We start from the raw sequence: 24,152 nt of genomic DNA, 5'->3' as shown, positions 1-24,152 counted from the left end.
GTATAAATATCCTTGCTCTAGGCTTGGCGCAGTGGCTCACGCCTGTAATCCTACCATTTTGAGGCCGGGCGCGGTGGCTCAAGCCTGTAATCCCAGCACTTTGGGAGGCCGAGACGGGCGGATCACGAGGTCAGGAGATCGAGACCATCCTGGCTAACACGGTGAAACCCCGTCTCTACTAAAAAAATACAAAAAATTAGCCGGGCAAGATGGCGGGCGCCTGTAGTCCCAGCTACTCGGGAGGCTGAGGCGAGAGAATGGCGTAAACCCAGGAGGCGGAGCTTGCAGTGAGCTGAGATCCGGCCACTGCACTCCAGCCTGGGCGACAGAGCGAGGCTCCGTCTCAAAAAAAAAAAAAAAGAAATCCTACCATTTTGGAAGGCTATGGCAGGAGCATCACTTGAGCCCAGGAGTTTGAGACCAGCCTGGGTGACATGGCGAAACCCCTTCTCTACAAAGAAACACAAAAATTAGCTGGGCATGCTGGCTCGAGCATGTAGTCCCAGCTACTAGGGAGACTGAGATGGGAGGATTGACTGAGCCCGGGAGGTTAACGCTGCAATGAACCGTGATTGCATCACTGCACTCCAGCTTGGGCAAGAGAGCAAGACTCTGCCTCAGAACAATACAATACAAAATGTCCTCGCTCTTACCTAGCAACTATAATATCAACTTTTAAAATTTGGAATATTTGTGGGATAGGGAAATGTTTGGCTCACAAGGCTTCAATTACTGTTTGCTTTCGTAGCCCCAACAATGAGAAAAAACAGTTTTTGTTGTTGTTGTTGTTGTTTGTTTTTTTAAGTACAGGAAGATTAGGCTAGGCACAGAGGCTTACATCTGTAATTCCAGCACTTTGGGAGGCCGAGGTAGAAAGACTGCTTGAGCTCAGGAGTTCAAGATCAGCCTGGGTAACAAGGCAAGACCCTATCTCTGCAAAAAATTTTAAAACTAGCCAGGTGTGGTGGCATGTACCTGGGGTCCCAGCTACTCAGAAGCTGAGGCAAGAGAACTGATTGAGCCCAGGAGGTTGAGGCTGCAGTGAGCTGTATTTATGCTACTGCACTCCAGCCTGGGCGACAGGGTGAGACCTCATATCAGGGGGTGGGGGGAAGCGGTACAGGAAGATTAAGCAAAGGAAAAAACTCCCATGAAGAACAGTACCAATACTCTGATAAAATATATCAATCAATACACTGAAAGATATGTTATAGAAGTTGTAGATTAGATGTATGTGCTCTAAACAACCTACAATAAGGAAAATACTTTTAATAAGTCGTTAAAACTTTGACTCTTTGTTGATACACCTGGCTAAATTCTGATCTCTACCTCTCCTTCACAGAGTAGTGCAAATAATTTTGCTAAATAGTTCTATACAACAAATACATTAAGTTACGAGTAAATAAAAATTAGTCAATTTACTGAATGAACCATTGAGGGGGTAGGGAGGGAGCATTTATATTTATATTAAATTACATTTAACATCATAATATATTCTTAATATGCTTCTTCATATATATTCTTGGTAATGTTTTGGGTTTAATAAAACTGAACAATAATGACTTTTTAACTATTTCTTGAAAGAACTAAAGCAAACGCAGGTAGGTAGGATAGTAGGAGTGATAAAATTCTAGTTTTAAAACCAGATCTATGCAAAATGTAGCATTCTCAAATAAATGTAGAAATCAAGTAGTACACTTATTCAAAACCGTAGTGGAGAAAGAAGGAACAAGAGTAGTAACCATGTGAGTTTAGAGGAAGAGAGCAATCAGATGCAGTGTTCTCAGGACAGAGGCCTGGCGCCATGTCCTGGCGCCATGGCCAACGGGTGTCAGGGATGAGAGGTATCTAGAAGTGACAACAAATGGGAGTGGAACTGAGAAGAGAGAAGAACAGAACCTGTGGAGAAAGATGTATCTCTAGACCCCTACCGTCTTCGCATTTCCGCAAAGCAAAATTTTCCTTTGTTTACCAAACCTACCTAAAAGAATGAATATATTCATATCTGTGAATAGAAATGAGGATGATTGCTTTCATATTATGTACAGAGGATTCATGCAGCCTATATACAGAAAATAAATGTTGGATACCAGAACCTTTGTTACTGATAAATGAAAAATGATGTTATAGTACTATTTATTTAAAAACTAGTGGCCGCATCAATAAAGATTATATCCTCCCTCCCCTAAAATTCTCCTAGACATTAAAGGATCCAAAGTATTAAATTCTTACAAGTTTGTTTTAAAATGTTATCATTCAAGTAAGCCAGTCTTCAAATTCTATGAACACTGACCCTTTAATAATCTTGTTCCGGAATTGGAACAAGATAATGAGACACACTAGATTAAGAGCAATTGCAAGGCATATTTGAACAGCTTACTTTCTTTAAAACATCTTCAAGGCAAAATAAACTGTAAGAGAAAATTAATAAATACTGAGCGGAAACGACAGTGTTTAAAGAAAAAAAAGGATTAACTTTCTGTATCTCCCCACAGCTTCCATGATGAATTTTTATCTTTTCGCTTTTTTTTTTTACTGAAAATAAAGGAAAAATTACTTTTTAATCTTGAACACTATTGTGCCAGGGTAAGAACAAAAAAGTTTAGGACCTTTGGCAAGACAATTTAATTAACAGTGAAGAACTGTACTTTATACTACTTTTCTATCTTTAATTATATAATTCAGCATTTCCTTATGTGAAATACTTTAATATTTATGGGCTCAAACAAAGTCATTATAGGACCTGTGAAGGTTTAAGAACCCAGATAGGGTTTCCCTATGTTGCCCAGGCTGGTATAACTCTGGGGTTCAAAGGATCCTTTAGCTTTGGCCTCCCAAAGTACTTGAATTACAAGCATGAGCCACAGAGTCCTGTGTTTTTCTTTTAAGACAGTCAACAAACCATTCATTCTTAAAACCAATCTGTTTTGCCATCCTTAATAACAGAGGGCTATTAAGAACTGGAATACAAAGACAGAATAAATCCAAAATAAGAGATAGACTTTCAAGAATTTCTGTAATTCAGAGAAATTTTAAGAAATAAAAACAAATACAAAAACAAAAATAACAAAGAGGCCAGGCGGGGTGGCTCACGCCTGTAATACCAGCACTTTGGGAGCCCAAGGAGGGTGGATCACCTGAGAAGGGAGTTAAAGACCAGCCTGGGCCAACAGGGTGCAACCATGTCTCTATTAAAAATACAAAAATTAGCTGAGTATGGTGGCAGGCGCCTATAATCCCAGCTACTAGGGAGGCTGAGGCACAAGAATCACTTCAACTTGGGAAGTGGCAGTTGCAGTGAGCCAAGATCACGCCACTGTACTCCAGCTTGGATGACAATGCAAGACTCCATCTCAAAAAAAAAATAAAATAACAGAGACATCAAGCATAGATGTACCAAAAGCAGAAGATAAACAGCCAAAGGGTGATGTTTCTCTTTTTTTGAGACAGGATCTCACTCTGTTGCCCACACTGCCAACTCCTAGGCTCAAGTGATCCTCCTGCCTCAGCTTCCTGAGTAGCTAGGACTATAAGTGCGTGCCACCCATGCCTGGCTAATTTTTTTCTTTTCTTTCTCTTTCTTTTTTAAGAGACAGGGTCTCACAATGTTGCCCAGGCTGGTCATGAACTCCTGGCCTCAAGTCTCCCAAAGGGTTGGGATTATATATTATACAGGCCTGATACTTCTTCCTTCCCTTTCCTTTTTTTTTTTCCATTACCTTAAACTTTTAACAGTTAACTGATGTTTCTTAAAACCATTTTCTGGATACCAATTTCTGCTAGGGAGATTTCTACTGGTTTTGTTTGTTCGTTTTGGTCATATTTTGTTTATATTGGGTCCAAAATTCCCTAAGGCACACAGGTTCTTACTTAGAGTAACACTACACTGAATTATCTAGCTCTCTTTTTTCCATGTTACTGTCAAGGGAAGCCACTTTTGTAGCACAATTTGCATAAATGCAAAGGCCTTTTTAGCTCCATCATCCATATTGAAGAACCCTAAATTAAATATAATACACCTCTGGGGTCCTTTCCCTCATCTCACAGTTAAGGGAAACTCAAAATCTGACACAGTTTTAAATTAGATGTGCCCTGTTCCCAAAATGATTTCTACTGACCCTCCTTCATCTTTTTAGTTTACAGAACAACCTAGGAAGGTTTAAAAAAAAAAAAAAAAAAACATACTCTATTGTCTTAGAATCCAGGGAGAAAAAAAAAACTGGCAATTTAGTTTCCTGAAATACAAAGTTGAGTAGAAAACTATTAATCTGAGGCAGGCGGATCACTTGAGGTCAGGAGTTCAAGACCAGCCTGGCCAACATGGTGAAACTCCGTCTCTACTAAAAGTACAAAAATTAGCTGGGTGTGTTGGCGGTCACCTGTAATACCAGCTACTTGGGAGGCTGAGGCAAGAGAATCACTTGAACCCAGGAAGTGGAGGTTGCAATGAGCCAAGATCATGCCACTGCATTCCAGCCTGGGCAACACAGCGAGACTGTCTCAAAAAAAAAAAAAAAGAAAAGAAAAGAAAAGAAAACTAATAATCTTTTCAAAGTGGGCAAGTGGCTGGATAAAGACAACTAGAATGGGAAATTATTTTGACAGTGGAAGCAATCCATGACAGGATCTACAGTGGGAACAGGCAAGAGTGCTGTAGGCTACAGACCTAGAAAACTAGTGGGATTCCCTCATTAGCTGTTCTAGGCTCTGTTCAACACAACCCTTCTGTTGTTTTGTATTTCAGAAGTTAGATCTTCCTAAAAGTGATATTTAACAAAAATAATCCTTCTTCCTTGAATATACTGTTTTAGTAATGTATGCTCATGTCTACTGTCAAGTAATGAAGAATAAAATAGAAACCAGTAACATCTGCAGTTTGATGTGCTGTGAGTAGGAAACCTTGCTCTGATTGCTCTGATCCACTGAGTCTCCTGGCCTACTCTTGCACCTCTGGAGCTGTGGAGCTGGCCTGCTTGCTTGTTAAGTATTTCCTATGGACTCTTGCTACTCTGTCATCCTCTATGAGGTTGGGGATCTTCCCTGACACTCCTTGAAAAACAGCACATTCCATCTTATACTTAATGCTGAAACTTGAAAAATCAAGCTGGATATCATCACCTCAGTCTCACTTTATTCACTATCCTTATATTACAGACTTCTATAAATATGTTCATCTTCCTCATTAGATTACAAACATCCTAGGATAAGGAAAACTGCTATCTGAAACATTATGAACCCATAAATTTTTATTTAGTAAATGAGTTTGATATTGTATGTGACATTCTACAGAACTGGATACAATTAGAAATTAATATATTAATATAGAATGAACAATTTAAACTTTAAATATTTCAAAGCTCCTTAGCTGCTCTTCTACTTTGGAAGCAATCAAACGCTTGATGACAATGTCTATGATGTCAACTAAAGGTCTCAGAGATTATAGTCTTTAATTTCATCATACAGGACAAATGTTATACTGTATATTTATCCAAAGACTAACAAAACAAAAAGTATCTGAGACAGGTCTCAAACAATTTAGAAGTTTATTTTACCAAGATTAAAGATGTGCACCTAGGAGACAGATCAGTGCCTTTCTCCAAAGATGATTTTGAGGGCTTCAGTATTTAAAGGGGAATGGGCAGATATTAGAGAAAGGAAGAAATTTTTAAAAGGTGGGAGTAGATAAGAGACAAAAGTTTACATTCTTTTAAGTCTCTGATTAGCTGTTCACATGTGAGGGGCAGTAGAGGACTAGTCACTTACGCATTCCTCTAGCTCAGTGAATCTGCATTTTTACATAAAATAAACATAGGGCAGAGGAAGCAATCAGATACGCATTTGTCTCAGATGAGCAGCGGGGTAATTTTTGAGTTCTGTCCTTTTCCGACACCTGTGAAGAAAACTATCAATTCACATTGTCAGAGTCAAATTTAGCAGAACTGTTTTAGGGTAAAGATCTTGGGGCCCACAAGGAATTTCCTAGTAGGCAAATTGTAAGAGAAGTATGTAGCTTTTTTACCATGTAGCTATCTTACATAGCTACAGAGGCAGCTTTGCTCTGATGCAAAGCTTTGGGAGGCAGGTTTGCCTGATGCAGTTCCTAGCTTGACTTTTCCCTTTAGCTTAGTGATTTGGGCGTCCCAAGGTTTATTTTCCTTTCACAGACTATACATTCTCCTTAGAATACTACTATGAAAGAGAACACTTTACTGATCATCAGTAATCAGGATGTCAATGCTTCTGTTAATTAAAAAATGTGTACAGAAAAGAGAAAAAACAATGAGGCCTTACTTTGTGCATGTCACTGTACTAACAGTTTTCTCATGTTATTGAAAATTCTCTTCTCAAAGTAGAATACTTCTATTTTATAGAAATATGCTGCCCTTTTTTTTTCTTTTTTTTTTTTTTTAAGACAGGTTTCGATCCATCACTGAGGCTGGAGTACAATGGTGCATTCATGGTTCACTGCAGCCTTGACCTCCCAGGCTCAAGCAATCCTCTCACCTCAGCCTCTCAGGGAGCTGGGACAACAGGTGTGCACCACCACACCCAGCTAATTTTGGTATTTGGTATTTTTTGTAGAGATGGGGTTTTGCCATGTTGCCCAGGCTCATCTTGAACTCCTGGGGTCAAGCAACCCACCCACCTCGACCTCCCAAAGTGCTGAGATGATAAGCATGAGCCACTGTGCTTGGCCTGTACTTCTAGTTTATAAATAAAAATCTGAAGTTCAGTGCATTTGAAAAAAATCATTTCTATAATAATCAATTATGAAAGACTCATATGTATCCTGTTTTCCCAGAGACATAATAGTATGCCATTATAAATAATTGTTATAGAAATGTTATCAACATAAATTTCAAGGAAGAAATAAGAAATATACTGAAGAGCTTCAGCTTTCATACAAATATAAATATGAGAGGCAGACAAACTGCAACATATGAACAGTCTTAAATAGAATTTGTTTCTATAGGAACTTAAACTGTAAGTTATAAACACAGAAGGGTAGGTCCCATTCAGGGAAAATGGCACAGAGCAGGCAGGACTAACTTGCAGCTCCCACTTGGACAAACAGAGCAGCGTGCACAGACCCACATGGCGAACTTTTGCTCCAAGAACTACTGCGGGAACATACTAGGAAAGCCAGAGAATCCACAGACACTTTGAAGGAGGTGGATTGCAGCTACACGCTCCGTGGGAAAGCCGAGGAACTCCAAAGACAAAGGACATAATTGCTTGGGAGCTTTATGGCCCTGCCCACTGCGTGAGATGCTGGTGAGGTTGCAGAGAAGGGGAATACTTATACACTGCTGGTGGGAATGTAAATTAGTTCAGTCACTGTGGAAAAGAATGTGAAGATTTCTCAAAGAACTTAAAAGAGAACTATTATTTGACCCAGCAATCCCTCTATTGGGTATATAACCCAAAGGAAAATAAATCATTCTACCAAAAGGACAAAAGCCCATGTGTTCATCACAGCACTATTCACAACAGCACAGACACGGAATCAACCTAAATGTCCATCAATGGTAGCCTGCATAAAGAAAATGTGATAGATAGACACCATTGAATACTACACAGTCACAAAAAAACAAGGAGATCATTCCTTTGCAGCAACATGGATGGAACTGGAAGCCATTATCCTAAGCAAACTTATACAGGAACAGAAAATCAAATACCACATGTTCTCACTTATAAATGAGAGTTAAACACCGAGTGCACATGGACAAAAAGAAGGGAACAGCTGGGCACAGTGGCTCACACATATAATCCCAGCACTTTGGGAGGCTAAGGCGGGTGACCACCTGATGTCAGGAGTTTAAGATCAGCCTGACCAAGATGGTGAAACCCTGTCTCTACCAAAAATTCAAAAAATAGGTGGGCGTGGTGGCGTACATCTGTAATCCCAGCTACTTGGGAGGCTGAGGCATGAAAATCACTTGAACCCGGGAGGTGGAGGTTGCAGTGAGCCAAGATCGTGCCACTGCACTCCAGCCTGGGCAACAAGAGTGAAACTCTGTATCAAAAAACAAAGAAGGCAACAACACACATCACGACCTACTTGAGAGTGGAGGGTGAGGATCAAAAAACTACCTATTGAGTCCTATGCTTATTACCTGGGTGATGAAATAATCTGTACACTAAACACCCATAACATTCAATTTACCCACGTAACTAACCAGCACATGTACCCCTGAACCTAAAAGTTTTTTTTTTTTTAATTCTATTTTTTAAAAAGTTGGAGTTTGGAACACTTCTGATTTTGGATTTTCAAATTAGGGTTGTTCAACCCGTATGAAAAAATTAACTTGAAAAGAATCACAAATGTAAGGCTGGGCACACACCTGTAATTCAGCACTTCAGGAGGCTAAGGTGGGCGGATTGCTTGAGCTCAGGAGTTTGAGACCAGCCTGGGCAACATGGCAAAAACCTATCTTTACAAAAAACAGCCAGGCATGGTGGCATATACCTATAACCCCAGCTACTTAGGGGGTTAAGGTGAGGGGATCGCTTGAACCCAGGAGGCAGAGGTTACAGTTAGCTGATCATGCCACTGCACTCCAGCCTGGGTGACAGAGCCAGATCCTTCTGAAAAAAAAAAAAAAAAAAATCATGGGCTCAAATGTAAAATATAAAACTATAAGCCACTTAGGGAAAAAGAAGTCTCAGGATCTAGGGCTAGACAAAGAGCTCTTAAATTTGACACCAAAATCATGATCAATAAAAAAAAAATGAATTAGACTTCATCAAAATGAAAAATTTTTGCTCCATGAAAGACTCCATTAAATGTACGAAAAGACAAGCCACAGAGTAGGAGAAAATATTTATAAACCATGTATGTGACAAGGATTCATATCTAGAATATATAAAGAAATCTCAAAAATATCCAGTTAGAAAATGAGCAAAAGACATGATACGTTTTACCTGAAAGAATATACAGATGGCATAAAAAGATGTTTATCATCATTAGCTATTAAGGAAATAATGCAGAGAAACTGAATTAGCCATATACTGCCAAAGGGATGTAAAATAGGCTCTAGAAAAGAGTTTGTCAGTTTCTTGAAAAACTAAGTAACTACTATTTGACCTAGCAACTGCACTCAAAGACATTTATCCCAGAAAAACGAAAACTTATAGTCAGTCACTCAAAAACCTATACACAAATGTTTATATACTAACTTCAACAGCCAAAAACTGAATCAAACTACATGTCCATCAATTACTATATGATTAAACAAACTGTAATACATCCATACCAATGACTACTACTGAGCAATTAAAAAGGATCAAGTTCTTGATGCACACAACAATTTAGGTGAACAGCCAGAGAACAATGCTGAGTTTAAAAAGCCAGTCCCGCCCCCTTCAATAGCTCAGCTGGTAGAGCGGCGGACTGTAGCTGCACGCCTGTGGCCATCCTTAGGTGCTGGTTCGATTCCGGCTCGGAGTGATGCCTTTGTTTGGCCAGGCGTGGTGGCTCACGCCTGTAATCCCAGCACTTAGGGAGGTTGAGGCAGGCAGATAACCTGAGGTCAGGAGTTCAAGACCAGCCTGGCCAATATGGTGAAATCCCGTCTCTACTAAAAATACAAAAATTAGCCAGGTGTGGAGGCAAGCGCCTGTAATTCCAGCTACTTGGGAGGCTGAGGCAGGAGAATCACTTGAACCTGGGAGGCGGAGGTTGCAGTGAGCCGAGATGGCACTACTGCACTCCAGCCTGGGTGACAGACTGAGTCTCTGCCTCCAAAAAAAAAAAAGCCAGTCCCAAAAGGTTACACATTGGCCAGGCACAGTGGCTCACGCCTGTAATTCTAGCACTTTGGGAAGCCGAGGCAGATGAATCACTTGAGGCCAGGAGTTCAAGACCAGCCTGGCCAACATGGTGAAATCCTGTATCCATTAAAAATACAAAAATTAGCCAGGTATGGTGGCACATACCTGTAACCCCAGCTACTTGGGAGGCTGAGGCAGGAGAATTGCTTAAACTCAGGAGGCAGAGGTTGCAGTAATCCAAGATTGCATCACTGCACTCCAGCCTGGGTGACAGAGCAAGACTCTGTCTCAAAAAAAAAAAAAAAAAAAAAAAAAAGGTTACATATTACATGATTCAATGTATATAACATTCTTTAAATGATAAAATAGTTAAAATGAACAGATTAGTAGGTGCTAGTCATTAAGAAGGAGTTGAGTTTGGGGATGGAAGAGAAGTATGTGTGGCCATAATAGGGCAACTGGAGGATCTCTGTAGTATGGAAATGTCCTGCATCTTGCCTTATCAACATCAATACCCTGCTGTGATACTGTACTATAGTTTTGCAGGATGTTACCATTGAAGGAGACTGAGTGAAAAGCATGTGGAATTTCTCTGTATTGTTTCTTATACATGTGAAGAATCTACAATTATCTCAAAACAAAAAGTTTAAATAAAATAAACATCTTAAAAAAGAAAGGCTCTTTACCTGCTAATCCTGCAATCCCTGTGTTTATCTACTGCTATGTCCTTATTTCTACTTGTCACTCAAATCAAGTTCCTTCTTTGCTCTTGGATTATTTGATTCTTATTTTATCCAGCTAATACCACTCAAATGAAATTACTCTTGCTAAAGTCAATGATAATCTTCCAACTGAAAAACAAAATTGAAACGTGCTAGTTTTTCTATTTACTCAGCCTCTAAGTATTTGACACTGATCACCACTCCTCTTCTATAAAAACTCTACCTCCTCTGCTTCCATAACAATATCCTCTACCAGGTCTTCTCCTGCCTCTTAGCTGCTCTTTGGGTGATGGGTTGGGTGGGAGGCGGGGGGCAGGGAGGGTGATCAGGGGAGGAGGCTTTTTCTTTCCTTTAACTTCAAAATGCTGGTTTCACTCAAGGTACAAATGCTCTTTCACGTTCTATACATGCTTCTTGGGCACTCTCATATTCAGCCATCCTATCTAAATATTATAGACTATAGGCCTTCCTTACCAATATCTATTCACATAAACTGTTTCTAGATCAAGGTGAATATCTCACAGAAAACTCAAACATAATATATTCTAGACTAGACTACCCTCTCTTATTCTCCTCAGCCAAAACAATCTGTTTTCCTATATTCGTATAAATTACAGCTGGGCACAGTGGCTCACGCCTATAATCCCAGCACTCTGAGAAGCCAAGGCAGGTGGATCACCTGGGGTCAGGAGTTCAAGACCAGCCTGGCCAAAGTTGTGAAACCCTGTCTCTACTAAAAATACAAAAATTAGCTGGGCATCATGGCGGGCACCTGTAATACCAGCTGCTTGGGAGGCTGAGGTAAGAGAATCGACTGAACCCAGGAGGTGGGAGTCACAGTGAGCCAAGATCGCACCACTGCACTTCAGCCTGCAGCCTGGGCAATCGAGTGAGGCTCCGTCTCAAAAAAAAAAAAAAAAAATTGTTTTACCATCCTTATATTTATCCTAGATGGAAACCTGAAAATTTAGGATAACTAGACTCTGACTCTGTAGGCTCTTCCTTCCTTAATCTCCATATCTAATAAGTTTCTATGTCATTTTAATTTTTCTGAATCTCATTTAGCTTTGAACCTCTTCTGCCAGTTTCTTAATTCAGTTAAATTCTGATCATCTCCTAGTTGGTCTATCTCTTAGTCTGGCTCTTTTCTTTTTTTTTTTGAGACGGAGTCTCGCTCTGTCACCCAGGCTGGAGTGTGGAGTGCAGTGGCATGATCTTGGCTCACTGCAAGCTCTGCCTCCCAGGTTCAAGCCATTCTCCTGCCTCAGCCTCCAGAGGAGCTGGGACTACAGGTATGCGCCACCACGCCTGGCTAATTTTTTTTTGTATTTTTATTAGAGACAGGGTTTCACTGTGTTAGCCAGGATGGTCTCGATCTCCTGACCTCATGATCCACCTTCCTCGGCCTCCCAAAGTGCTGGGATTACAGGTGTGAGCCACCACACCCGGCCTTCTTTTCTATTCTTTATACTGTTTACACGTTGGTTTTACTAGTGCTCAAATTTCTTCCATGGTTCCACACTGCTTTCAGGTTCTATATTGCTTTCCACAAACGTGGACTTTTCTATGTTTCTTACTGTCACGTGTAAGACTTTTAAACCTCAACCTACTTCTCATCCTCATCTCCTACAGCTTATCCTTCTTTTCTGCTCTCTAGTCTCATTGAGCCATCTGGCAGTTCCCAAACATGCCACAATGTCTCCTGGTATTACCTTAAAACAAGTTCTTTACTCTTCCAGGAATACCAGCCTTCCATTTACTTGGCTCCCACTCAGCCTCATGATGGAGCTCTATCATTTCCTCCTGAGAAGTCTTGCTGAACATCTCTCATCCTGCAGTGACCATCTGTAATTACCTTATAGACTTTACAGTATTAACTGATTTCCTTCTCAATCTCCTTTTGACTCAAAATTTTTAGGAAACATTCTCCAATTATACAAAAATTCTCTACTATGATCCAGATTGATCCCTTTGCCCCAGTGAGACCATTGTAATTATTGTACTTATCTAAATTATTAATGATCATTCTTTCTGGTCTCTTATATTAGAATGTAAACTGCTGAAGGACAAGGAATTCTGTCCATGAGGACTTAGGACATAATTATATGTCTCTAAAAACTTTATAAATACTAGCCAAGTCTTGAAAATGAACACACCAGCCTAGGCAACATGGCGAAAACTCATCTCTACAAAAAAATACAAAATCAGGCTGGGCGTTGTGGCTTACCTCTGTAATCCTAGAACTTTGGGAGGCCGAGGCGGGTGGATCATCTGAGGTCAAGAGTTCGAGACCAGCCTGGCTAACATGGTGAAATCCCGTCTCTACTAAAAATACAAAAATTAGCTGGGCATGGTGGCGCACACCTGTGGTCCCAGCTACTCACGAAGTTGAGGCAGGAAAATCACTTGAACCAGTGAGTTGGAGGTTGCAGTGATCCGAGATCACGCCACCGCACTGGTGACTGGGTGACAGAACAAGACTCTATCTCAAAAAAAAAAAAAAAAAATTAGCGGGGGTTAGTGGTGCATGCCTGTGATCCCAGCTGCTTGGGAGGCTGAGATGGGAGAATCACAAGAGCCTGGGAGGTCAAGGCTGCAGTGAAGCAAGATCACACCACTGCCCTCCAGCCTGAAAAACAGAATGAAACCCTCTCAGAAAAAAAGGAAAATAAATAGAAAAGAAGACTATTCAAGAAAAAGAAGACGGTGCATTACTAGAGATAAAATTAGGCTATTAAAAGTAAGTACTGCAAATAATATCATTCTTTAAAAAAACAGATAATGCATCTCAGTTCTGATAGCCTTCCAAACTAACCTTAGTCTTGCTGAACATTCTCCTTCTTCTTTGGCTACCCATCCAACATCAGCAAAAGACGCCACTGCATCCTCTCCTGGGTGGCTGGGACTCCATTCTGTTGCATGGCTGTTAATCTATAAGTTACAAATAGGGAAAGTTCTTCATCTGGCACCAAAATGTTAAGAGTAAATTTTTTTTTACTCACCTAAAGGAAAATCGTCAGCTCTGCTGTTAAAAACACGAGTGGTTTCTAACTCTTCCACTGAAGGTCTCCATGATTAATAGTCATAATCATATTGTTGCCTAACAGTATATGACAATTGCAGAACTATAATTTAAGTTTATTCGGTTTTCATTTTATAAGCTGTTTTTTTGTTTGTTCGTTTGTTGTTGTTGTTGTTTTTGAGATGAAGTCTAGCTCTGTCACCCAGGCTGGAGTACTGTGGCTCGATCTTTGGTTCACTGCAACCTCCGCCTCCCGGGTTCAAGTGATTCTTCTGCCTCAGTCTCCTGAGTAGTTGGGACTATAGGCATGCACCACCATGCCCAGCTAATTGTTGTATTTTTAGGTGAGACGGGGTTTCACCATGTTGACCAGGCTGGTCTAGAACTCCTGATCTTGTGATCCGCCCGCCTTGGACTCCCAAAGTGTTGGGATTATAGACATGAGCCACCGCGCCCAGCCTATAAGTTGATTTTTTTAAAAACTATCCTAGAAAATTAAGAAAAATTTTAGAATCTAAGCAAGATAAACCACTTTTTTCTAAAGATATTTTAAAAGGTATGTGTAAGCAGCGGGGTATAGGAACAAGCAAACTGGCAGGTGGAAGTTGCAGTGAGCCGAGATCGTGCCACTATACTCCAGCCTGGGTGACAGAGCAAGACTCTGTCTCGGGGGAAGAAAATAAGAACAAGCAAAAGACCAATTTGAGCTAAATCCAGAAATATTTCTAAATGGCTATTATAGAACTGTTTTATTATAATGTTTTTATATATGTATACATTATAATGTTGAAAATGGTTTTTAAAACTCCTTAAATCTCCTACATTTTAAGTAAAAGTATTAAAGAACAAAAGAACAAACAGCAGAACAGAATTCTCTACCTAAACTTAACATGGATGCTAACAAAGAATATTTTGAAATAAATACAAAAAAAAAAAAAAAAAGACAGGTGCGGTGGTTCCTGCCTACAATCCCAGTACTTTGGGAGGCCAAGGCAGGTGGATCACTTGAGGTCAGGAGTTTGAGACCAGCTTGGCCAACATGGTGAAACCCCATCTCCACTGAAAATACAAAAAAATTAGCCAGGCATGGTGGCACACACCTGTAATCCTAGCTACTCAGGAGGCTGAGGTGGGAGGATTGCTTGAACCCTGGAGGCAGCAGTTGCAGTGAGCCGAGATTGCACCACTGCACTCTAGTCTGCATGACAGGGTGAGACGGTCTCAAAAAGAAAAAGAAAAAAAAAATAAAACACAAGACAAGCAGGATATCTTGAAACTTATCTTGAAAAACAAGAAAGATAAGTTAAATTTAGATTTTGTTATACATATAATAATGCCTGAGTCAAAAAGTCAACAAATAATAACTTTTAAATAAAGTTATCGGATTAATACTTCCTAAAAGTGTGAGTGAGGTTTAAATAAAAAAGAAAAACAATCAATCCATACTTTTTAATTAAGGAAAAAATGAAAAGGCCAAAGAGATTTAGTCATTAATATGTTTATCAGAAAGTTACTCTTGGGACTCATGGATTGTTCAAACCTCCTCAATGCCATTATTGCCAAGTCAAACTTTTGGAAAATATACTGAAATAATGCCTCTTCCTTAAACACAAAATATATCATGCAGACACATAATACTAACATTGTTGACAGTTTAAAATATCTTCAAAGTAATATTATGAATAAAACGTTAAACATATCAGCTGTTGGTATGTGTACTCTTCTGGTATGATCATCTAATCAACTTAATAAAGTAGCATTAAAAATAACATTTTAAGGGCCGGGCATGGTGGCAGGAGCCTGTAACCCCAGCCACAAGGGAGGCTGAGGTACGAGAATCACTTGAACCTGGGAGGTGGAGGTTGCAGTGAACTGAGATCGCGCCACTGCAACCCAGCCTGGGTGATAGAGCAAGACTCGATCACACACACACAAACAAAATGTTAACAATAAAGTACTAAGAACATCGAGTATCTAAAGCACCTTAAATTCAGCCAGGTGCGGTGGCTCATGCCTGTAATCCCAACACTTTGGGAGGACAAGATGGCGGATGGCTTGAGGCCCCAGTAACTTGAGATCAGCCTGGGAAACATGGCGAAATACCCGTCTCTACTAAAAATACAAAATAATTCGTCAGGCGTGGTGGCGTGCGCCTGTAGTCACAGCTACTTGGGAGGCTGAGGTGGGAGAATCATTTGAACCCAGGAGGCAGAGGCTGCAGTGAGCCGTGATCACACCACCACACTCCAGCCTGGGCAACAGAGTGAGGCTCTCTCAAAAAATAGAAATTTTAAAATCTTGCCCTCCACAAAAACAAAAATAAATCTAATAATGAAATTAGGATAAAAAGGCTTTCAAAATACTAATTTGCATGTAGTGGAAGTAATTTGTAGTCAGATGAGGAAAAAAGTATAAACTTCAGTAAGTAAATTCTCAAGGTATAAGATCAAAGGGAAGATTTTTGTACTTCTCCCTATGTAGTTCAGAAACTTATCCAAACAGATACTTAGCAAATTGGTATCTCACACAACTTAAATAACATAACTGGGTATCATATTTGATCTCAAGAGTTGAGAAATCAGGTAATGTTCTGTTCTTACCCATTACTGAAAACAGAATGGTATCCTGATATTCCCATAATACTGTAATAAGGAGATTCTAAGTGGGTTATGTGGCCATCTTTCAGCAGGAATGTTCCCAAGCCCTGTGAGGCTCCTAGCGGAGATGGTATTTAATGGGCTGTTTTGTACAAGTGTTAGACAAATCCTAAGACTAAAATCTGAATGGTGCCTTCCTAAGGTGCTAATTCGTGAGATGATCAATCTGATCATGACCCTTTGTTCAGAAATAAAAATTCTGTTCCAATATAATGACTAGTTGGTAGAAAGTTAGGTATATTTAAGACAAAGACTTCTTACTTTCCTACAAAAGTTACAAAAATAGCTGTTTTCTTCAAAACATCTATAAAAGGAAACAAAGTGTGGGGAGGAGGGAAGAAAAAAAGAAAAATCAAACAAACAAAGTACTACTTTTCTTTTTTGTTGTTGTTGAGATCAGGTCTCACTCTGTCACTCAGGGTGGAGTGCAGTGGAACCATCTTGGCTCACTGCAACCTCCCACCTTCCAAGTTCAAGCGATTCACCTGCGTCAGCCTCCAGAATTACTGGCACATGCCACCACACCTGGTTCATCTTTTGTATTTTTGGTAGAGATGGGGGATATTGCCATGTTGCCCAGGCTGTTCTCAAATTCCTGGGCTCAGGGGATCCACCCACCTTGGCCTCCCAAAGTGCTGGGATTATAGGCATGTGCCACCATGCCCAGCCACTACTACTTTTCTAAGAATACATAATCAAAGAAATAGAAGTTAACTCATTTTCAGGATATCATAAATAGTTATTAAGGATGAAACACATTTCTCAATTTTACATCTATAAAATTAAATAATGCCTCCATAAAATTAGTATGCTAAACATAAAATGCCAGTTTTTGCACAAATTTTTAAGAAACAAAACAACAAGATATAACAAACTATTCCACGGACTTAATTTGGATCTTACTTAAGCCTTAATTATGTAAATGACACCATGTCAATAATATGTGCTCAATAAGATGAAAATGTTAATGATGCTCTGAAGAACCAATTCCAAAACTGATAAGATGTATGTCATTTCTACTTGACATCCTGTCCCACAAAACAAAATAGTTTTGGCATTTAAGTCAAACTCATTCAAAAGACAAAATAAAACCAGAAAAAAATCTTCTTTATAAAAGGCCATTTCAGGTGTTGGTGAAGGAAGCATTCATTGAGTGACACAGGCATGGGACACAAAGGACAATTTCCAGGACAATGCACTTAGTAAAGTACAAGTCAAGATGAAGTCAGCCCTGGCAAGGACTGACAGTAAGAAATTCTTGGAAATACGATGTAGACACCACGACATGCATAGATGGCCGATGGAAAGTTTGAGAAAGAAAAGGACAACTTACTGAAGGTTCCCAGCAAGGTCCTGTCCTACTACAGCTATTGTCGGTGGAAAAAGAAAAAAAAAGTGAAGAGATAGAAATTTTTTTTCAAAATCACATTTCATTCAGAGCAAAAATTCAATAACACTAAGTTACCCAAAATTCAATTTTATTTTAGAAATCTTACTGAAGCAACTTTAATTTAAAATATTCTGATAATGTAAAATACCAAAAAAAATCAGTTCATTTAATAAAGTGCATATTAGTAAAATACAAATGTTGTATAATAGTAGAAAAGCTTAGAATAAAAATGTTAGGAGTACTAACTTCATCCTCTTGTGACTTCATAAAATAAACACACAGTACTGGGAACTAGGATTTGCTGCAAAGGGCATAACAGTAAATTACACTCATTCTAGTTTACTACCATTTGTTTATAGCCAAATGCATAACATACACGGATTCTTTGTATGTTTGTTTGTTTGTTGTTTGTTTTTGAGACCAAGTCTTGTTCTGTTGCCCAGGCTAGAATGCAGTGGTGCAATCTCAGGTCACTGTAACCTCCACCTCCCAGGTTCAAGCAATTGTCCTGCCTCAGTCTCCCGAGTAGCTGGGATTACAGGCACCCACCACCATGCTTGGCTAATTTTTGTATTTTTAATAGAGATGGGGTTTCACCATGTTGGCCAGGGTGGTCTTAAACTCCTGACCTCAAGTGATCCAACCGCTTCAGCCTCCCAAAGTGCTGGGATTACAGGTGTGAGCCACCATGCCTAGCCCACATATACATATTCTTAATAGCAACATAGTAAAATGATAATCTCTAGCTTTTTACCTACATAGATTTAATTATTTCTCTTTTTTCTATCAGTTGCTTCCACGCTAAGAAAAACTAAAAGCAGGCCGGGCACGGTGGCTCACGCCTGTAATCCCAGCACTTTGGAAGGCCAAGGCAGGCGGATAACAAGGTCAGGAGATCAAGACCATCCTGGCTAACACGGTGAAACCCCGTCTCTACTAAAAATATAAAAAATTAGCCGGGCGTGGTGGCGGGCGCCTGTAGTCCCAGCTGCTGGGGAGGCTGAGACAGGAGAATGGCGTGAATCTGGGAGGCGGAACTTGCAGTGAGCCGAGATCGCGCCACTGCACTCCAGCCTGGGCGACAGACTGAGACTGTCTCAAAAAAAATAAAAAATAAAAGAAAAACTAAAACCAGAATTTCAGAGGTTTTTGTTTGTTTTTTAAGATGAAATCTCACTCTGTCACCCAGGCTGGAGTGCAGTGGTGTGGTCTCGGCTGACTGCAACCTCAGCCTCCTGGGTTCAAGCAATTCTCCTGCATCAGCCTCCCAAGTGGCTGAGATTATAGGTACTTGCCACCATGCCCAGCTAATTTTTGTATTTTTAATAGAGTTGAGGTTTCACCATGTTGGACAGGCTGGTCTCAAACTCCTGACCTCAAGTAATCCACCCGCCTGAGCTTCCCAAAGTGCTGGGATCACAGGTGCGAGCCACCATGCCTGGCCTGTTTTTCGTTTTTTGTTTTGTTTTTTTTTGTTTTCTTCCTTTTTTGAGACGGAGTCACGCCCTGTCGCCCAGGCTGGAGTGCAATGGCGGGATCTCGGCTCACTGTAAGCTCCGCCTCCCAGGTTCACGCCATTCTCCTGTCTCAGCCTCCCGAGCAGCTGGGACCATAGGCACCCGCCACCACGCCAGGCTAATTTTTTGTATTTTTAGTAGCGACAGGGTTTCACCGTGTTAGCCAGGATGGTCTCGATCTCCTGACCTCATGACCCACCTGCCTCGGCCTCCCAAAGTGCTGGGATTAGAGGCGTGAGCCACTGCACTTAGCAGAATTTCTGTATTTTAATACAGTATAGTGACATACGGTGACACCATCAACTTGTCAGGTGATATGCCTGTGTAAAGAACACTAGTCTGAAAGACGGAACACTAAATTCAATATTCTAGCCCAGACTCAGTCACTACTATTTCTGAATGTGATTACTTTTTAAAAATGTATTCTTTAAAATGACAAAGTTGTATATATTTATTATGTTTGAAATATGTGCAGTGGTTCAATTGAATTGGATTACCTCACGTACTAATTTTTTCTGGTGAAAACACTTAAAATCTACTCTCTCGGTGATTTTCAGTATACAATACATTGCTGTTAACTATAGTCACCATGTTGTCAATGTATCTCTTGCATGGTCACTATTTTAAGTGAACATTTATTAAAAGTTTCCATATATAACACACTTAGAATAGTAGAAGGCAAGAGAACAAAGCCACCAGAGGGAGGAAAATGTGTGTATTTCTGAAAATAATCTTTAAGGGTAAGCAGCAGTATCCTTGTGGAAATATAAGTCTTTAAGAGATCAACTGCCTGAGATGAATAAAATGGCCACAAACATTTGTTGGTTACTTTTTTTTTTTTTTTTAAGACAGAGTCTTGCTCTGTTGCCCAGGCTGGAGTGCAGTGGTGTGATCTTGGCTCACTACAACCTCCAGTTCCTGGGTTCAAGCAGTTCCCTCCACCTCAGCCTCCTAAGTAGCTGGGATGACAGGAACTTGCCACCACGCCTGGCTAATTTCTATATTTTTAGTAGAGATGGGGTTTCACCACGTTGGCCAAGCTGGTCTCAAATTCTGACCTCAGGTGATCCGCCCACCTTGGGCTCCCAAAGTGCTGAGATTATAGGTGTGAGCCACCGTGCCCAGCCATATTCAGTTAGTCTCAAAACTACTATTTCACAATGCCTTTTTTTTTTTTTTGAGACGGAGTCTCGTTCTTTCGCCCAGGCTGGAGTGCAGTAGCGTGATCTCGGCTCACTGCAACCTCTGCCTCCCAGGTTAAAGTGATTCTCCTGCCTCAGCTTCCTGAGTAGCTGGGATTGCAGGCACTAGCTATCATGCCTGGCTAATTTTTCTATTTTTAGTAGAGATGGGGTTTCACCACGTTGGCCAAGCTGGTCTCAAATTCTGACCTCAGGTGATCCGCCCACCTTGGGCTCCCAAAGTGCTGAGATTATAGGTGTGAGCCACCGTGCCCAGCCATATTCAGTTAGTCTCAAAACTACTATTTCACAATGCCTTTTTTTTTTTTTTGAGACGGAGTCTCGTTCTTTCGCCCAGGCTGGAGTGCAGTAGCGTGATCTCGGCTCACTGCAACCTCTGCCTCCCAGGTTAAAGTGATTCTCCTGCCTCAGCTTCCTGAGTAGCTGGGATTGCAGGCACTAGCTATCATGCCTGGCTAATTTTTCTATTTTTAGTAGAGATGGGGTTTCACCACGTTGGCCAGGCTGGTCTTGAACTCCTAACCTCAGGTGATCCGCCCACCTCGGCCTCCCAAAGTGCTGAGATTACAGGTGTGAACCACTGCGCTGGGCCCCACAATGCCAAGTTTATAAAACATACTATTGGTAGCTGAATTCAGTAATCTTTAAGGGCTAACTGACTATAAAATTATAGCTAAAAATAACAAAAAAATGAACATCATATACAGTATGACATCACATGCTAGCATATTCCAAATTATCTAGGAGTTATTGAAACACGCGGTTAAATTTAACAGTTATTTTACATATTAATCCAGGTACGCATCTTCAGACAGCTCAGATGTTCAAAGATCAATATACCATATTACTAAGTCTCCCACTTTAATAGTTCCTGACTGACTGGAACCTTTTCTTGGTTCCTCAAACAATTTATATCTGGCCTTAGGATCTCTGCACATGCTATTCTCTCTGCACACAATGACTCCCTCAACCTCTACTTGTCTCCCCAACCCTGTAGAGCAGGCTCTTCGTAATCCTTAATTGTCATTCCTTTAGAGAGGCCTTCCCTGAGAACTCCTGATATTCTCCCCCAGGCTATACTACTTCATACTACATGACATTTATTACAAATGATAATTATATCTTTATTAGCATATTGACTTTAAATATCTCTCCCACTGAATCACATAACTAATAAGGGCAGACATACATGTCTGTTTCATTCACCACTCAATACCAACACCTAGCATAAAGTATGAATTTCAAGTTTACTTGCTATATAAAGATGTGCCATAACAAATGGCCATTTTACTTCCAGATTTAATCACCGTGTGTGAGCTTTAGTAGGTATCTCATTCATTACTCTTTTGGTTACTGAACAGTCGTTTTCCACCAATTCCAAAAACCACTGCTTGTAGTCCAAGAAAATAGCTTGGGTTAGGTTTACCCGAGAGAAAAAGGTGAAATTACCCAATAGTGTTGGTATTCAAACTACTATAACCACACAGCCAAGTCCCCAACCCAGGTTATTCTGAAGTACCTCACTTGGTAGTACTCAGAATCACATTTTTGGGGGTATTTTGCCTTAAGGTTTTTTTTTCAAATGTAGTAATACCCCAATATACTACACTTACATTCTATGTTTCTCTTTAATTCATACAACTTAAAATACGTTAAAATGTACCCCAAAAGTGCTTTAGTGAATACTTACAATTGCCAAAAGATAATATGTCACTGTTTAAATGTGTTGGTAAACACAAACTTTCTGTAGCAAAACACTAAAACAAAACTATGTCTAAGGTCCTCAACTTTAGCTGCATAGGATCCTGAAGAGGTTTTAAAAAACAAATACATGAAATTCAGATTTAGTAAGCTATTAAACAGGACCTGAATTTCTTTAAAAGCTCCCTAAGAATTTTAGTACAGGCCGGGCGCGGTGGCTCAAGCCTGTAATCCCAGCACTTTGGGAGGCCGAGACGGGCGGATCACGAGGTCAGGAGATCGAGACCATCCTGGCTAACACGGTGAAACCCCGTCTCTACTAAAAACTACAAAAAAAAAACTAGCCGGGCGACGTGGCGGCGCTTGTAGTCCCAGCTACCCGGGAGGCTGAGGCAGGAGAATGGCGTGAACCCGGGAGGCGGAGCTTGCAGTGAGCTGAGATCCGGCCACAGTACTCCAGCCTGGGTGACAGAGCGAGACTCCGTCTCAAAAAAAAAAAAAAGAATTTTAGTACAGAGGTAGGGAAGCATATAGAGCCACATTGGAGGACGAGGCCTGAGCATGGGTGTTTTTTTTTGTTTTTTTTTTTAACGCTCCTGACGATTTATATGCGTCCAGTGTTAAGAACCACTACAGGATGGGCGTGGTGGCTCATGCCTGTAATCCCAGCACTTTGGGATGCCGAGGTAGGTGGATCACCTGAGTCAGGAGTTCGAGACCAGCCTGGAGAATCTGGTGAGTCTCTACTAAACATACAAAATTAGCTGGGTGTGGTGGCCCATGCCTGTAATCCCAGCTACTTGGGAGGCTACGGCAGGAGAATCGCTTGAACCCGGGAGGTGGAGGTTGCTGTGAGCTGAGATCGCACCATTACACTCCAGTCTGGGCAACAAAATCAAAACTCCATCTCAAAAAAATAAATACAAAATAAATAAATTAGCTAGGTGTGATGGTGTGCGCCTGTAATCCCAGCTACTCGGGAGAGTGAGACAGAGAATCGCTTGAACCCAGGAGGCAGAGGTTGCAGTGAGCTGAGATCGAGCCACTGCACTCCAGCCTGGGTGACAGAGCAAGACTCTGTCTCCAAAAAAAACAAACAAAAAAAAACACTGCAAATTAAAACCTCTGCATCCCACTCTTCCTTATCCCCCAGAGTTTACTGCTTTTGCAAGCCCCTCCATGAACTGAATTTTCTTTTGATGTCATGAATCTAGAATAGAACTAGGAGACAAAGAAGGGTCTGTTCTCCTAGTGTGTCTTAATCTAGTTCCTCCCTCCACAAGGAAAATGATATCCAAAAACACAAAATGCTTATGGCCACAAGTGTGTAGGTGTGCTGAAATGCACATATGTGAAAGGTAGAAAAGGGCCAGGGGAAGTTAGCTTTCTTCAACCAAAGTAAATGTGAAGGGTCTAGAGATCCTTTTTTGAGTGTAAATTAGCCAATTAATTCCTAGAGCTAACTGAAGTACAGGAGAAGTAATAAAACCTATGAGGTTATAGGCTGGTCTTCAATAACACAGCAAAGAAACATGTATTGGGTGTCTTTCATAGGGCTTTTTACATATGTCACCTCATTTTATTGCCAACACAATAGTCACTGTGCCCATTAATTGGATGAAGGTGTGACTAAATGTGTTGGTATGTGTTCTGATTTGTGACCCTATAAAATATACAGAAATCCAATCTGTAAAACAGAGGAGTTAAATTATTTATTATTATTTTACTTTTCTATAAGTTATTGGGGTACAGGTGGCATTTGGTTATGTAAGTTCTTCAGTGGTGATTTGTGAGATCCAGGTGCACCCATCACACAAGCAGTATACCCTGCACCATATATGCTGTCTTTTATCCCTTGCCCCCCTCCCAAAGGAGTTAAATTAGAAAACCAAATAAGATAATTTGCTCTGTAACTATAAAGGGGCAATAACGATAATAACAAAACCACTACTAGCAGTAGTACTTTTACTCTGCACTCACTATCTATGAGTCATTATGCCCAGGACTTCACATGGATAATCTCATCTAATGCTCAAAACACAAAGGAATGTGCCTGTACTGCCTATCATTTATATAAGAGTCTTACTTGACCAACGATACATGGGTTAGCTAGTACAGACAGGAGATGCTGTGATCTAGAAGGAATATACTGAGGTCTAAAATTTCA

The 24,152-nt window shown here is 40.5% G+C and overlaps 1 protein-coding gene across 4 annotated transcripts in view; it reads right to left on the bottom strand.

Moving 5' to 3' along the window:
* MTFR1 (mitochondrial fission regulator 1) overlaps nt 1-24,152 on the bottom strand; it is an 89,754-nt gene that overhangs the window by 25,548 nt on the left and 40,054 nt on the right. For all 4 annotated transcript variants that reach the window (XM_033202615.1, XM_033202617.1, XM_033202616.1 and 1 more), the window contains exon 4: nt 13,312-13,427. In XM_033202615.1, the coding sequence (XP_033058506.1) occupies nt 13,312-13,427 (116 nt within the window). The remainder of the gene's footprint in view (nt 1-13,311; nt 13,428-24,152) is intronic.

This window comes from Trachypithecus francoisi, unplaced genomic scaffold (assembly GCF_009764315.1).
Source record: "Trachypithecus francoisi isolate TF-2019V2 unplaced genomic scaffold, Tfra_2.0 Lachesis_group7, whole genome shotgun sequence".
In the NCBI taxonomy this organism is placed as follows: domain Eukaryota; kingdom Metazoa; phylum Chordata; class Mammalia; order Primates; family Cercopithecidae; genus Trachypithecus; species Trachypithecus francoisi.
This window is presented reverse-complemented; position numbering and strand designations above follow the sequence as displayed.